Genomic DNA, 17,501 nt, shown 5'->3' with positions numbered 1-17,501 from the left:
CACGGGAACGGGGCTGGATGTACTAAGTCGCGCGGCTTTTCTTCCTACCTGCTCTGCTTGCAGCACAGAGCCGAACGGAAGTCTTCCTGACGTCAGCGCTGACGTCGGAGGGAGGGAGGGCTGACGTCGGGAAGACTTCCGTTCGGCTCTGTACTGCAGGCAGGGTAGGTAAGGAGGAGTAGCCTCGCGGCTACCAAGGGAGGGGGGTGGTCCGCCCCGCCCCGCCCCGTGTGCAGCACAGCTGGCCAGGTCCCCTTACTTTTGTGGCGCTAACCCATCCGACAGGGCCGCCATCAGGGCAGGCGGGCGCAACGCCCAGCAAATGTAGATGCCCACCCGACTGTCATCTGCCGAATCCTGCTGCCGCCACTGCTTAATGCGAAGCCTGAAGAGCCGCCGAAAAACCCGCCGGACTTTAAACAAAAAAACCCCCCAGCAAGCGACTCGAACCCGGCTTCCCTCCGAAACCGGAAGTTATGTCGGGGGGGGTAGAGAAGAGAAGCCGGCACAGACCATTAGAGCCCCGGAGCATGCGGGAGATAGGCCAGCCACGGAGGGGAGCTTACTTGCTCTTGCTTACTTCGGGCCTTTCTCGCTGCCGGGTCCTCACTTCCCTCTGTCGCTGCCCTTTGGGAGATAGGTCAGCGACCAAGGGAAACTTGCAACTTGCCTTTGTCTGTAGCGAATCTGCCGGGTGTGTGAGACAGGGGGGGGAATGGGAGGAGTAATGCTGCTGCACCCAATTAGGGGGGAGGGGGAAGAGAAATGCTGCTTCTGCTGTGCCCAATTGGGGGGGGGGGGAGAGAAATGCTGATGATACTGCTGTACTCAGTGGGGGGAGGGGGAAGAGAAATACCGCTGTATCCAATTGGGGAGAGAGAGGAAAGGAGGGTGAAGGAAGATCAGGAAAAGGAGGAAAGAGATGCAAAGACCATGGGACGGAGGGAAAGGAGATACCATACCATGGAGTGGAAGATAGAGATGTCAGGGCATATGGGGGGGGGAAAGCAGGGCCAGATTAAAGGATAGGCCCTGTAGGCACAGGCCTAGGGCCTGCCAGTGCTGTGCTTTGGGGCCTCACCCTTGCTGGATTCGCTGGCAGCAGCAGCAGCCTCATCATCATCCCGGGCGAATCCCAACCCGATCCGACCCTCCTATCTCTCCCTCCTTCCCTCATCAGTGATGTGCCAGAGGGAATCACGGCAGGAGAAAGTCCTGAAGCAGCCTGTTTAGAGTCTCGTGATGGGAGGGAGGGAGAGTTAGGAGGGTCGTGGGGGGGAGAGTAGCAGTCTGCCCCGGGTGTTCGACCTGGCGTCATGAACTTCTTCGGCTAGCATCAGCATTTACAATTCACTGCTGTTGCCAGCTTCAGGCCTTCCTCTCCGCCGGGACCTGCCTACTTCTGTTTCCATGAAGGCAGGACCCGACAGAGAAGAAGGCCCGAAGCTGGCAACAGCAGCAAATTGTGAATGCTGCTGCCTGAAGAAGTTCATGACGCCAGGTCATGGGTGACAGAAGGAGGAAAGGGAGCAGAGGGGGAGAGACTTGCTGCACCCAACTGGAGGGAGAAAGAAGATGAGGGAGGGAATGGAATGAGATGCCAGGGATTGGAGGGAAGGGAGGGAGGAAGAGATGCCAGGGCATGGAGGGAAGGAGGAAAGTATGCCAGACCAAGGGAAAAGGAAGGAGGAGAAGACAAAGCATGGAGGGGGAGGGAGAGATGGAAGAAAAGGAAAGGAGTGAGATGCTAGAGAATCAGGGAAGGGAAGATACCAGACTATGGGGTGCGAAGGAAAGAAAGGAGAAGAGAGAGATGCCAGAGCATAGGGGATGGGATGGTGACAGAGAGAGAAAAATGGAGAGGTGGCAGAGCTGAAATCAATCATGTACAAAGGAGAAGAGAAGGGGCACAGGATAGACAGTTTATTGAAGGAGCATAAAAAGAGGGAAGATGCCATATGGAACGGGGAGAGGGCAGACAGTGGATGGAAGGGGCTGATGCTGTATAGAAGACAGAGCGGACAGAAGCTGGCTAGAAAGAAGAGTGAAGACAAGATGATTAAAGCAAAAACGACAAAAGGTAGAAAAAATTGTTTTGTTGCTTTACGTAGAATCAAGTAGTATTGTATCTATTGATTAAAGTTTATAAATAGGAAATAGAAATAAGGCAGTTTTTTGGGGACTAAACCCCTTTCCTCAGGTCAGGACAGGATACCATAACAGCAGGGGTGCCCAAATGGTCGAGTGCGATTGACCAGTAGATCGCAAAGGCAATGTGAGTCGATCGCGTTGCCTTGGCAATCTTTTTCTTCCTGCCTCCCTGAGCCAGGCCAGGCGCGTAGAAGCGCCGGACTCACAAGACTTCACTTCCGATGTCAATTCTGACGTCAGAGAGGAAGTTCTGGGCCAGCCAATCGCTGCCTGGCTGGCTTGGAACTTCCTCTCCGTCGTAAGAATTGACATCAGAGGTGAAGTCTTGTGAGTCCGGCGCTTGTACATTCCTGGCCTGGCTCATGGAAGCAGGGAGAAATCGGCATGGTGGCTTAGGGGGTAGGGAAAGAATCGGGGAAGTGGAGAAATTGGCGTGATGGCTTGGGGGGGGCGGGGGGAGAGAGAAAGAAAGAGACAGAAAGAAAAGGGGAGGGGCAGAAAGAAAAAATATTGGATTTATAGTCAGAAGAAGGAAGTGCAAACAGAGACTCATGAAATCACCAGACAAAAAGATAGGAAAAATGATTTTATTTTCAGTTTAGTGATCAAAATGTGTCTGTTTAGAGAATTTATATCTGCAATAGCGGTTTTTAGCGCAGGGAGCCTATGAGCATCGAGAGCAGCACAGGGCATTCAGTGCATCTCCCTGCTCTAAAAACTGCTATTGCGATTTAGTAAAAAGGGAGGGGGTATATTTGTCTATTTTTGTATAATTGTTCCTGAAGTGACATTGCATAGAATCGTCTGACTTGACCTCTTTGAAAACCCACGGAATATAAATGATAATTAACATTTTCTCTGCATACAGTGTGCTTTGTGGGTTTTTTTTTTAAATTTTATTGTTGGTAGATCATTTTGACTTGGTCATTTTAAAAGTAGCTCGCAAGCCCAAAAAGTGTGGGCACCCCTGCTGTAGAAGCAAGGGCAAAGTGGAAATGTCCAGTCAAGATGGTGCACAAAAACAGTGTCTTTCAACTCATCTGATAAATCCAATGGTCTTTATTAATCCAAAACAAAATCGTACATCCAAAGCAACTCAATGACTCGACATGATCACGTTTCGGCCATCCGGCCTGCATCAGGAGTCTTAGAAGTCTTTGGGTAGCAAGTAGTCTTTAAATGGCAAATGGTCAAAAGTGAAACAATCATACCATTGCTCCAAGTCTGTAAATGCTGCAAAACCACACAACCTCATGTTCTTTACAGATTTTACTAACCACTTTAATGTACTAAACAAAAAATTACAAGGCATGGGAAAAACAGCAGAAAGCATGTTTAGTGACATCAAAGCTTTTGAGAGAAAATTGCATGTTTTTGAAAAAGACCTTGAGAGTGGACAGCTAAAATATTTTCCCAACCTAAAAATACATTTGGAGAATTCTACAACATTTGTGGACAGTCATAAAAAACACCAGGAAATCCACAAAGCATATTCCACCATTGTAGCCGAAGCAAAGGAGAATTTTAGTAAAAGATTTTCTCAGTTCCGTAAGATGGAGACAACCCTTTCATTTATAACTTCCCCAGAAAAGTCCACATTTGAAGATCTTGATCTTTCCTGCTTACAGTGGTTGGATATTCAAAATTTGGAAATGGAGCTACTGGAATTTCAAGAAAGCTCTATCTGGAAAAGTAAATTCAATGACCTGCGTGCGGCTCTTGAACGTATTGAGTGTGAAAGGGTGACAAATGAAATCACTGCTAGCAGTTCTGAAAATGAAATCCTAAAAGCGTGGAATTCTCTGCCAGACAATTTTAAGTCCATGAAAGCACTTGGGATTGCTCTTCTTACTTTGTTTGGGTCATCCTATGCTTGTGAGCAGCTGTTTTCGGCTTTGAATCATATAAAATCTGATGCTAGAAACAGATTAACGGATGGCATGAGTGCTGCATGTGTTGCTCTGAAATTAACGCACTATGAGCCAAGGATTGACAAGTTATCAGCATGCATGCAACAACAAAAATCACATTAATTTTTTTCAGAGCATGCCCAATGCATATGTTTACATGAAGCAGTATTTTCAGTTTGCAGTTAAGACACTTTCTAAGTTATTTAAATATTATTTAAAGATGTTATTTAAAAAAGGGACTTTACATGGCCCTGTTGTATTCCAATCTGGAATTTCCAATAAAAACGGTTGGTTTAATTGAAAGCTCTTTTGTTTTCTTTACATCATATTATTAGAAATGTAATGATTTAACTATTTTCTAATTTGATTGTAAATTTTACAAAAAAACATGTATAGACTCTTTGGGAATACACACCGAGTCTTGACACAGTTAACAGTTTTAAGAAGTTTATCTTTTTTTTTACTCAGGATACATTTGACATGTTATATGAATAATACATTTAAAATATATTGTGTAACTGAATCAAATTCTTCCTAAATTCATTAAATTGAATGAAATCATTAAAACATTATAAATTGCCAATAAATTGAAATGAAAACCAAAGGATTGTGAATCAAATTGATTCTCTGACAATACAAAGATTCCAACCTTTAAAAATGATGTTACATAGTTCAGGCAACTTTATAAAGAGTTTTTAGATACTAAAATCTTGTTATTAAGGTTTAATTGACGTGCTGGCACTTTGAGGAAATTCTTTGGTTTTGTGCGGCAGTTTGGGCACTCGGGCTCAAAAAGGTTAGCCATCACTGGTCTAGGGTATCTGGATTTTACAATCGTAAAATCTGGCAACGCTAAGAAAGACTGATAGTAAGAAACAAATACATCTGAGTCCAAGCAAAACAGAAAGTGAAAGTCCTCATTGGTGCCATTCTGTTGCTTAAATATGAGCCTTTCAAGTGAAAACAATTTTTGAAATGCTTCTGATTTAAAGGTGTAGATTCGGCGTTGATGTATGCTTACACTTCTAGCCTTGCCTGGGCATGCAAGGAAAAGCTGTGCTTATCACAAAACTCTTGTTGCTTATGCATCAGCCACATCCCTCCCCCTTGCTTTCTTTCACAGAGTGCATATAATTTGAATACCATTTGCTTTAAGCATTGGAGAGCTAGATTTTGGTGCTGTTCTTGCTCTATGGCAGTGTATTTCAAACTGTGTGCCACACGAGATTTCAGGTGTGCCGCATGATGCTGGGGAGGAGGAGAGATGCCAGCGCCGGCTGACTGCCTACAGGATATGCCTCTCACGGCAAGAGGCACATCCTGTAGTCAGTCAGCCGCCGCCAGTGCCTCTCCTCCTCCCTGGCATTCCTCCTCCTCTCCATGCCTCTTCTTTTTCAGCATCCCCCAGTGGCAGCTCAGGGCATCTGCGCATGTGCGGACATCAATGTGATATCATTGCAATGGACATTCACGCACTTCCAGGTGTTCTCGAGCTGCAGTTTAGTGTGCCACGGCTCGTAAAGTTTGCGAGACACTGCTCTATGGGGTCTGTGCTGCTGCCTTTAGCGCCAGAGCATCAGGTCCTGGGAGTATGCAGGTCAGTTTCCAGTGTTATTTATGGGAATTTTTTTTTCATTTTGTTACTTTTTTCATTTGCAGCAGTATTGGAATCAATGTACATTCTTGGGAAAGGATACGCACTTTTACGATACAGGAAAAAAATCAGAAATTTTAGGTTTCTTTCTGTCATTTTGGGAAAAAAATGACATGTAGACATATTCTCCATTTTTCAAATGAATTCACATCCCTATTAAAAATACAAGAAAGTAGTGTACAAAGTATTGAAATCATAAAAGGACAGCTACAGAAAGGCTCCTCCTCCCCCCCAAAAAAAAAAATTGGCATGATATTACCCCCCTCATTATTCTAATCATACGAAGGACATTCAATAATTTATCTATCTCGATAGGAAATAAAAGAGTTTACAAAAAATGTGTGTTTTATTTTTCAATAGTCTTCTGATTGTTCCATACACTTCATCCACTTTTCCTGCAATGACTTTAACCCCTTTGAAAAGAATTCTTCTGTTTGACCTTTAAACCAGGAGGTCACAGCTTCTCTTGACATGTTCATCACTTGAAAACTGCTGTACATGGAAATAATTCTTCAAAACTCAGAACAGGAAATAATCTGAAGGAGCCAGGTCAGGACTGTAGGGTGGATGGTTTAGCTGCTGAAACACACATACTCGGATGGCAGCCTGTGATTGTCATGACAAGTGCACTGGTGCATTGTGAAGAAACATCACGCCTGCTGTGAGTTTTTCTTGTCTTTTCTCCTTGATTGACTCCTGCAAAGCGATCATTGGTTTGCTTAACTCTACCCAGTTATGGTTGTCTTGTGTGGCATGAACTCCAGAAGCAAAGGTCTTTCATCATCCCAGCTACCATGACTTTACCTACAAATTTTTCTGTCTTGAACTTTTTTGGGGTGGGTGATGACTTGTGCATCCACTACATTGAGTCCATTTTAGACTCAGAATTTCTGTGATAGACCCAAGTCTCATCTCCAGTCACCAAATAAAAAAAAATTCACTTGGTCTTCATGGAGCATCTCCAAGGTCTGACAGCATTGGAACCCCGTGGCTTTCTGACATGGCGCAGGTACTCTTAAAATCCATCTTGCACTAACCTTGGACATTCATTATTTATTTTCCAAACTGTTCCTGCCAAGATACCCATTTCTTCAGCTATTCGAGAAACCTTAATTCATCTTTCTAACAAAATTAATTCCTCAATTTTCTTGCATTTCTGTGGAAATTGCTTCTACACGCCATCCACTCATATAAGGGGGTCATCTTGAATGGACTCTCTGCCCCACTTAAACTGCTTGCTCCAAAATTTTACTTTGTAGGATGATGGGGCAGATTTGCCATAAACTTCAGTCATGCGTTGATGGATCTCCTTTGGCTTTTTCCCTTCTTTTGTGAGAAATTTTATCACTGAAAGGTGCTTCAAATCTGGCAGCTTCTTACTTGATTTGCACAAGGACTCTCCTGACATCCTGTCTCTTGGAATGTTAGAATCACACTGAGCCACAACTGTGCATGAGTAATCTTGAGACATTTCACAACATGCACAGACTTGTTTCAACATGCTTGCTACTTTCTTTCAAATTCAGGTAGATAAATTATTGCACATCCCCTGTAAAACTCAATAGCTGTGAATGTTCCAACAGCACCCCTCCCAGAACAATCCTGAAAAAAATCCATAGCCGTACACCCTGTGTGTGCACATATAGATATTAGATAGAAGGCAATATTCATCCTTTGACAAGTCAGTGGTTTTTAAGCCACTTATAGCATCAGGCTAAATTAACTGGATATGCAGTGCTAGGCCATTATACAGGTTACAGAGCTTACCTGGAAGCTAATTGTATACCAGCCAAAATTCATACTGAATATTGCAGCTAACCTTTAAAGTGCTGTTTCCGCTCAGTTCCGCCCCTTTGCTAACAAATCAGTGCCTGGGTGGTCGCAGGCAATATTCAATAGCATTATCCCAGTTAAACCTGTCAGAATATCAACCTCATAATATACTAAAAAGATCAGTGTACATAATTGAAAATTACACCTTGCTTCGAAGAGGAACCAGTGTAGTTTGAGGTATTGGGTGTCAATTCATCATATTTAGTTGCTGAGAAAATGTCTAGCTGCTACATTTTGAATAGTTTGTAGTTTGTCATACTCTTTCTTTGCATCCTACATAAAGGATATTGCAGTAATCTACTTGGGATAGTACCAGAACAAAGACTGAACAAATATCTAGTTGGGATGGTACCAGTGACTGAACAAAGATCTAGTTGGGATGGTACCAGTGTCGAAACAAAGCTGAATTTGTCTTGTTCTCAATGTTGTGAATATTTTCTTGGTTAATTTTAGTATTTTGTGCCTCCTAGCCTAATTTAATTCCTAGGATTCTAAGTTCTGATTCCAGTTTCAGAGGGGTGCTGTGCAGTGTTGTTTGCGCATCTTCGTTGGTGATTCTAGGTGGGTTTATCAGTAAATAAACTCTTTTTTCCATCATTGAGAGGAATGAAGCCCATCAGTCAAATTTCACACTCCTTTCCATACTTACTCTCTGCGATATGGAATGAACTACCTCCTCAAATTAGATCTTGCTTATCTCTTCAGATCTTTCACAAAACCTTAAAAACAACCGTTTCATCGCTTTTTAAGCAATAGCTCCAATGAATGTTAGTGGATCTTTCTTTGTGATCTACTTGTGGCTATTCACAAAAATGTAAGGCTCTCTTCCCCCCTATACTCAACCTCCACCCCATTATGCTGTTCCTTCCTTATATTAAGCTTTTGTAAACCTTGCCAAACTCTATAATTATGGAGAGGATGCAGTATGTAAACTTAAGGTTTAGTTTAGTTTAGTTTAATTGTGTAAACTGAATCAAGCTCCTATTTTTTTAGGAGATGATTCAGTATATTAGATTAAGAATTAGATTAGATATATATCCTTATACACACCTAATTAGGGAAATTATATGATTAAATGGCTACTTAAAAACTGCCATCCTTTCTGCTGCTAAAAATGTGTTCTAATGCTTGTGATTGTCAGGCTCAATTGAACTGTTCATTTTAAGCTGATTTTTTGCCTCCTTTCCAGAAGCTTCCTGCCTAGGTGACAGCCTATCTTGCTTAGTGGTTGAGCCGGTCCTGCAGGCTACCAGTTGAGACAGACACCAGCTATCGCATCACCAAGCCTCACTTAAGCTTCAAAACATTAAGCAATGTTGTGCTTGAAAGAAATACCAGGTCTTAAGACTGGCTGATACGAATATTCAGTAATAAGGTTGTCAGACAACACTACCGAGTCTGTATATCTGCAGTACTACTAATCATTTATTCAGCTCTACAAGATATCAAAAGTGCTTATAGGGATTATCAGTCATCTTCATATCCATGATGACTGAGTCTCTGCTTTCCCAAGGTCCTTGAATTGTGTCTTTGAGTTAGCCTGTCTCAGGCATGGTGATCACACTATGAATAGATTCCTTCTGCTGGCTTTGCTGTAAATAGACCTAAGTATAGCTCTCCCCAGTCCTAGTCAGCAAGGAACCCATGGTAAATGAGGGCATTGTGTCCTCTGTAGTACAGTTTCCTGTTCAAATGTCCTCAGAGGATTTGGCCCTGGACATTGAACGTCAAGGAAGAGGTTCTCAGGATGTGACTCAGAATCGGCTTCGTGAGGGGACAGGCCTGCCACCCTGCTTTGTTTTTTCCTTTCCGTAGGGTGGAATCTCATTACGTTCTGTCATAAACTGGATTTGTTGTGTTTAGAAAGTTCTTGTGAATTGAGGCGTGGTGATTAAGCCATTCTTGGACCTTGGACTTTTGACACTATTGTACAGGTTCCACATCCGAAGTGTGTGTGTGTGTCAGGCGAAGGGCTGGAAATCAGTGAGTGCCAAAACACCCTCCCTGGAGCCTCTGCTTCAGATATAATCTTAAATACAATGGTGTGGTAGCTGTGTTAATCCACTTTTAAAGGTAATACTGTATATAGAAATAAAACCAAAACATAAAGAAAATAAGATGATACCATTTTATTAGATTAACTTAATGCATTTTTGATTAGCTTTTGAAGGTAACCCTTCAGATCAGAAATAAGCAAATGTTGACAAATATAAATGAAACATAAAAGCATGTCTTACAGGAAGAGTTCTTCCAGCTCTGAGAAAATTTATAAAAAAAAAAATCTACAGTCAGTATTCCAGGAGGATGAATTACTGAAAGAAATATTCCCAGCTCTACCTATGTTGGCTTTCCTACAGCCACCTAATCTGAAACAAAAACTAGTGAAAAGCAAACTCCCAACACAAACTCACAAAGAAGAGAATGGCACCGTTCCTCAATGTAACAAGCTGCAAACTGCCAACACATTTCATAGGACCCCACAGTCACTTACAAGAGGAAAAAAAACATTCAGCTTAAGGGGATCCTTCACATGTTCATCTTCTAATGTGAATATGTGCCATTCATAGGGTTACCAGATTTTACTTTAGTAAAATCTGGACACCTAGACCTGCCCCCAGGCCCGCCCTGTTACACCCCATTTCCTTCCCAAATCCCCCCTGCTCCCCCCCAATGCCTGCTCTCATCGGGCAGGAGGGCAAACTCCCATGTACAGATGCCCTCCTGCCTGATGAGCAGGCAGCCGGGGGGAGGGGGGGGGGCGGTTTACCTATTATATACAAGTACATTGGAGGGTTAAATGTGTTTTGTCATTTCTTCTTTTCTCCTGCAGGCCAGAGACCTGCAGCCATAGTGTCTCCTGTTGCGGGGACCACGAGGGATGTAGTAGAAGCAGCATTGAACATCGGAGGTTACCCTGTCGTCCTGAGTGATACAGCGGGACTGCGAGAGACCGAGGACAGTATTGAGCAGGAAGGGATGAGACGGGCTTGGGAGAGGTCAGGAGCAAGGCATTTATTTTACTCTTGAGTCACAAAACAGAAAGTGGGATTAGACTCTTTCCTTCCTTTAATTGGCACCCCTTGTATTTGCCCTTACTTTTAAAAACTCCTGAGTTTTTCCTTCCCAAGAGGAATCAAAAACCCATGTGTTCAATGACAGCTTTGAGGGAGCTGCAGTCATACGAGTTCCCCCCGAACTCTCAGGATTCACAGTTCTGTCCAAGAGGATAATAATGTTATGGAGATGGCACAGAGGAACCTGCCATCCTTCCCACACTGCAGTTTTTCCAAAGCTTCCTGAAGTTAATGATTTTCCACACTGCTCTTCAGGGTTGGTGCAACTCAGTAAGCACACTAAGTATGACAGGGGGTGCTGATCTCTGGGAGGCGTTAAAGGCCATCACAAGCCTTGCTACCTGTTGCACCAGCCTACTGTTTCTATCGTGGCCCAGCATCTCTCCACCCCACCACTCCCACACATGCCAGCACCTGCGTCCATTTCCGCTGGACTCTTCCCCCCCAACATCTCTTTCTTCCTTTCCTCCTTCCCCTCTGGCTAACTTCTTACTCTGAGTCACAGTACAGATACAAACACACTGCCTTAGATCATTCTTAGGCTGGGTCCCACCCTCACAGAAACAGGAAATTGCATCAGAAGAGGTGGGACATGGCTGAGGGAAGGCCCAGGGCAGCATGTTCACATTTCTGCTGCTGCTGCTGCTGCGACTCAAATGATTTTTAAATGCAGGGTAGATGAGAGAAGAGATCTGGAGAGGGCAGGTGAGAGGAGGAGTCTGGGGCTGGAACTGGGGCCAGAAAAGGCAGGGCAAGTGAGAGATGGGATCGAAGCTGAAAGGGGAAGAAGGTGAGAGAAGGGGTTGGGGTTAGAATTGGGGGGGGGGTGCAAAATGGGAGGCAGGTGAGAGAAGGGGTCAGGGGTTGGAACTGGGGATTGAAAAAGGGGGAGGTGAGAGAAGGGAACTAGAGCTGGAACTGGAAGCTGAAAAGAGGGAAGCAGATGGGATATGGGGACTTTAACTGGGAACTGAAAAAGGGGGCAGGTGGGAAAAGTGGACTGGGGATGAAACTTTGAGCATGTGAGGAAAGGGGGCTGGGTCTAGAACAGGAGGCTGACGGGATATGGAGTCTGGACTGGAAATGGGGGCTGAGAGGGAAGGCAGGTGAGAGAAGGGGGTTGGGCCTAGAACTGAGGACTGAAAAGGGAGGAGGAAGGTAAGAGAAGTGGTCTGGACTTGGAGCGGTGAGAGATGGTATGAGGGAGCAGAAATGTTATTGCTGCACACCTGGTGAAAGGTGAGGATGGGAGATGCTTCTGGTGTTTGAGCAAAGGCTACAACATTTCAGAGCTTTAGCACTATGTTAGACATTCCTGTTGTTTTTTTATACTAAAGGAGTGGAGGAGTGGCCTAGTGGTTAGAGCAGCTGCCTCAGCACCTTGAGGTTGTGAGTTTGATTCCCACTGCAACTTCTTTTGACTCTGGGAAAGTCACTTAACACTTCATTGCCCCAGATTCAAAATTACTGTATATACTCGAATATAAACTGAAAATGATTGGCCAAAAAATGTCCCAAAATGGATGTCTCTGTTTATATTTGTCTTCCCCCCTCCGTTGCTGCCAACCCCCATTCCGAACTGGCAGACTTCAGCATGTGCCAGCAGCTAGTGTTCCCTCTCTCCCTCCCTCCCACCCAAGCAAGAGTAAAAACACCCCCCAGGCCTACCATGATTTCCTGGTGGTCTAGCAGCATGTTGGGACAGGAGCGAATCCCACTCACTTCTGCCTATTTCTCTGCAGTAAAAATGGCTACCGAACTGGGGAGGTGGAGGGGGGGGGGGTTACTCTTGCTTGAGTGGGAGGGAGGGAACGCTAGCCACCGGCTGGTGGAAGTAGGGGTGTGTGTATGTGCTGTACGTTCTTGTATGTGTGTGTAGTGTACATGCTGGTTTTTTTTTTGTGTGTGTGTGTGTGGGGAGGGGGATAGCAGCAGAAGAGGGGGAGGATTACCGGGAGGGAGGGTGGGTATTAAGGCAGATATGGTGCTCTGATGGCTAAGCCTGCCTGTTCAGGTGCTTTCTATTGAAACTGCCTTGTATGTTTTCTGACTTTTGGCCTCTGTAAATGGCTGTCTTCTGCTTTTATCCCAGGTTAGACCAGGCAGATCTGGTGGTAGCTGTGATGGACAGTGCAGAGCTTTCCAGGGTGCTGAGCAGTAGTGAAGGAGGCAGCAGAAATGTCCTGCAGGGCTGCCTAAAAAACATGAGTACTCTTCCTTCAGACAATGGCATGCTGCAGACCAGACCCTATATTCTGGCCCTAAATAAGGTAGACCTACTGGAGCCTGCTGCCCAGGAGCGCTTGGTAGTTGCCTGCAGGGAAATGGAGCTGATTCAGGCATGCCTGTTGTCCTGTAGAACTGGAGAAGGGCTAGAAGGTTTCCTTAATTTACTCAAAGAAAACCTTGAAAAAATGTAAGTATCTGTACCTGCTCTGCTATATATATGTTAAAAGTCCCTCCATTTCATTTGTCAGTTGGTATTTTTTAATTAGAATTTCTGTTTCTTTTTTGGTCCTTTTACTAAGCTTTGGTACTTGCTTTGGTACTTGCGGTGAGTTCCTAATCTAGGTGCGCTACCTGCTTGCAAAAAAATATTTTATTTTTGTTCAGAGGGGGCATTGCCATACTGTGACAGACTGAATGTCCATCAAGCCCAGTATCTCGATTCCAACAATGGCCAACCCAGGTCCCAAGTACCTAGCTAGATCCCAAGCAGTAAAACAGATTTTATGCTGCTTATCCTAGGAATAAGCAGTGGATTTCCCCAAGTCATCTCGATAATGGCCTATGGACTTCTCTTTTAGGAAATTATACAAACCTTTTTTAAACCCTGCTAAGCTAACTGATTTCATCATATTCTCCAGCAACGAATTCCAGAGCTCAGTTACACGTGTGAAAAAATATTTTTCTGTTTTGTTTTAAATCTACACTTCTCCCTCCGTATCCATGGTGGTTAGGGGCAGAGCCAGCCCGCGAATATTAAAAACCCACGAATAATATTCGGGGCGGTTCTGCCCCTAATCCCCACTTCCCCCGGCTGTTTTAAGCCCTGTAAGCCCCCCCCCCCCCCACTTAAGCCTTACCTGGTGGTCTAGCGGGTTTTCGGGCAGGAACGATCTTCCCACACTCCTGCCCCGTGCAGATAGCTCACAGGAAATGGCTGCCTTGAGCTCCCATCATCTCTTGAGACTACGATGGGAGCTCAAGGCAGCCATTTCCTGTGAGCGATCTGTACAGGGCAGGAGCGTGAATAGATTGCTCTTGCCCGAAAACCCGCTAGACCACCAGGTAAGGCTTAAGGGGGGTGGCTTACAGGGCTTAAAATAGCCTGATAAATGAAAATGATTTTTTGGGCATAAAATTGCGAATAATCGAAACCGTAGATACGGAAACCGCGAATATGGAGGGGAAGTGTACTACTTAGTAGCTTCATCACATGCTCCCTAGTCCTAGTATTTTTGGAAAGAGTAAACAAGCAACTCACACCTACCATTTCCACACCACTCAGTATTTTATAAACCTCTATCATATCATAGTGCAGCTACATTATCGTGCGTTAATTTATTTAGCGCAGGATTACCACATGAATCCTTACTATCTACAAAATATGTGTCTGTAAGTGCTAACATGGTAAATTTTTCTAATGGCTAATGGTGACATTAGAACATTTTGTTAAGCAGACACGTACTGTGAGCAAAACACCACTAGAATGGCTCGTTTCTCAACCACTGCACAAAGTGTTTCTTTTTGGTGTTTATATCTCAGCTTCTTATCCCATATATTGCTTAGAAACATTAGAAAGGTTCATAACCCACTTAACTTTAGTGAAGACTTGATGAAACTATATCTTGTGCATCTAGCATCCTGACACGTTTCGCTAATCACTGCTTCAGAGAACCTTGACTTTTGCCCACATTGTGTCAGAGCATGAGAGTGTATTAACAGAGGTCTTGACAGAGCATGAGAGTGTAGTAACAGAGACAGTGCTTTGTTCACCGTACGGTCTCTGGTTAACAGCAGTTCTCTGAGCACAATATGTGTTTTCTAAAAAACAGTGTAGTTGGTTTATGCCCTGATGTATAATGTATGGTATATATGTATAGTTTCATACTCTAGGATTACACTCATTATTCACAGTTTATTCTTTGGACATTAGAATATTGCCATTAATGCAAAAAAAAAAAAAAAAAAAAAAGGGAAAATTAGCCATTTTACTGCTGTGCTAAAAATGGCCTTAGCGCACAGGAAAACCCCACTTTATACCACAGTTTAGTAAAAGAGCCCCATAGTATTTCTGTACTAGTGTTAGTGGGCGTTGTATTTGGCAGAATAAATCTCATAGCTTCATTGACCGTGTTCCTCACAGCCTGTGTGGTGGAAGACAGTGATCTGGCGAAGGTTGCATAGTAAGCAGAGGATGTAGTATTGCAACTTGGATCTCCAGGTTTCCTGAATTTCTGCTCGAACAATACTAGGCTTTGTCACTCAACCTCTTGCAACAGCTAACCAGTGCTTTTCTCTACTTGGCTGTTTCTATATTTCTAGCATTCTAGTTTCAATTTTTTATTTACTTGTTATTATACCACATATGGTGATACCATCTCTAAATGGTTTACAAAACTAATATTTATGATAGAAAAGACTGAAGAGGAAAAAAAAAAGTTACATTTCCAATTAGAAGAGCCAAGAGAATTAGTAGAAGAAAATAGTTGTTAGTGAGATTTCATGGCTGATCTCAAGTACTCATAGCTTCTCTCTGCACCCATCAAGCTATCAGGAATTAAATGATTTCTCAAAAAAAAAAAAGGTTTTCAGGGTACACTTAGACTTCTGAAAGGAAGGTTCCAACCACAGATAGGATTTACCAACCTATGTCACCGAAGGTAGAAGAATGAATTGTGTTGAAAGGATGCAATGCCTTTGATTTTTGGGAACATGGGACTCTCGACAGCCTATAAGGTATCAGCAGAATAGAAATAAAGGTAGGTCATTGTATTCAATTTGGTAAACTTGAGAATGTTTTTAAGTGAGACAAAATGAGATAGGTAGCCAGTGTTCCTTTTCAAAGAGGAGAATCAGGTGATCCCACTGTTTTGCACCTGTAAGTAATTTGACTGTCCTATATTTTAATTCAGTTGAACTTATTCCCAGAAAGAGGACATTGCAGTACTGTGACTAAGAACTAAAAAAATGTTGCAGTAAAGTGACTTTGGATCAAAAAAGGAACATACTGAATGAATCTTTTTTTTAATTTGAAAAAACATTTCTGCATCGAAAAAGGATGTGGTCATGGAAAGCCAGTTTGTTTTCTAATAAATCAACTGTTTTAATGTGAGCTTCCACTATAGTAAAGGACTGTAGTTCTATGACAGAATCTGTCCTATTAAACGTGACACAGCCTCTACAGTTCTTTTCCATTTCATTTTGCTGAACTCTGTAAGTAAATTTTAAAAAGGTGGCAGGCCCTGTGTTTCTCTTACTGTAATTTAACAGTCTGTGCTTGCTTGCTAAAAAGTACTGTCATCATTTGAATTGTATTCCAGGTGTGGTAACCCCTTGGTTGGCACTCCCAGTCTCACTCAGACACGGCATCGTCTTCACCTAGCCAGCTGCCTGGAAGCAATGACCAAGTATCACCATTACAGAGACCAGGACCTTGTCCTGGCTGCAGAGGCGCTTCGGACTGCACAGAGACACCTGGGAAAAATTACTGGCAAAGTGGGAGCTGAGGAAATCTTAGATATCATCTTCCAAGACTTCTGTATTGGGAAATAGAAGCCATACATTTCCTGCCCTGCTGTATGTGTAAACATTTTACTGAAATAAATGTATAATATGTAAACAGCCATTATGTTTGCAAAGCACAATACCCAGGCCCAACATGTAAATCCTGAGGTAACTTCTCAGGTCTTGGTTCTGAGGACCTCCTGAAACTACAAATTCATTCTTCCCCCACCCTACCCACCTCTATGCCTAAGGAGAGCTTAGCCTTAACAAGATATGTATCAGTATTACAAAACATTAAAATTCCAAAGACGCTCATGAGGTATTTAAGATGAGGGGTCAGCAACTGAACATAAGGATTCCAGATCTGCAAACAATCAATGAATGTAGTTGATATCTTTGTTTCCAATATTCAGGAGGTGTTATTTGTGTTCAAGATTAACATAGAAACATGATGGCAGATAAAGGCCAAATGGCCATCCACAGTAACCATTATCTCTTCCTCTCTCAAAGAGATCCCACATGCCTATCCCATGCTTTCTTGAATTCAGACACAGTCTTTTGTCTCCACCACCTCTTCCGGGAGACTGTTCCACACATTTACCACCCTTTCTGTAAAAAAGTATTCTTTATCAACCTTTCCAGACCGGTACAGCGTCAGCTTACTGATGGGTAATATCTCATCATGACCAGCAGTTGGAGGCTGAGACAAAACTTTGGAATAGCATATACTAGGTCATGGGTAGGCAATTCCAGTCCTTGAGAGCCGGAACCAGGTCAGATTTTCAGGATATCCACAATGAATATGTATGAGATGGATTTGCATGCACTACCTCCTTGAGATGCAAATCTATCTCATGCATATTTATTGTGGAAATCCTGAAAACCTGACCTGGCTCCGGCTCTCGAGGATCAGAATTGCCTACCCCTGTACTAAGTGATTCTCCCTATATAGCTCAGACTTCTCTCAGTCTCTAGCAGGTTTGAGTGAGTTGTACCCATCTCTCTTGGTTAGGGCTGTTGGAATTTGTTTAGGGCTCCTATTCCCCGTTTTGGTGCGGGACTGAGCTTGGGTGGGCCCTGTTTGGGGGTCCGTCTGACCTCGGGGGTGTCACACCCGGTGGGTCTTGTGCTGGGCCCCTCTCCCTTCCT

General features: G+C 43.6%; 1 protein-coding gene across 1 annotated transcript in view; it reads left to right on the top strand.

Moving 5' to 3' along the window:
* Positions 1 to 16,904, top strand: part of GTPBP3 (GTP binding protein 3, mitochondrial) — a 38,005-nt gene extending 21,101 nt beyond the window's left edge. The window contains exons 7-9 of the mRNA XM_033956924.1: positions 10,379 to 10,544; positions 12,715 to 13,038; positions 16,169 to 16,904. Coding sequence (XP_033812815.1) covers positions 10,379 to 10,544; positions 12,715 to 13,038; positions 16,169 to 16,400 — 722 coding nt within the window. The 3' untranslated portion in view covers positions 16,401 to 16,904. The remainder of the gene's footprint in view (positions 1 to 10,378; positions 10,545 to 12,714; positions 13,039 to 16,168) is intronic.
* Positions 16,905 to 17,501: the final 597 nt, after the last annotated feature.

The sequence above is a fragment of the Geotrypetes seraphini genome, chromosome 8 (assembly GCF_902459505.1).
Source record: "Geotrypetes seraphini chromosome 8, aGeoSer1.1, whole genome shotgun sequence".
In the NCBI taxonomy this organism is placed as follows: domain Eukaryota; kingdom Metazoa; phylum Chordata; class Amphibia; order Gymnophiona; family Dermophiidae; genus Geotrypetes; species Geotrypetes seraphini.
The sequence above is the reverse complement of the archived record's forward strand: the minus strand, read 5'-3'. Positions and strand labels throughout refer to the sequence as shown.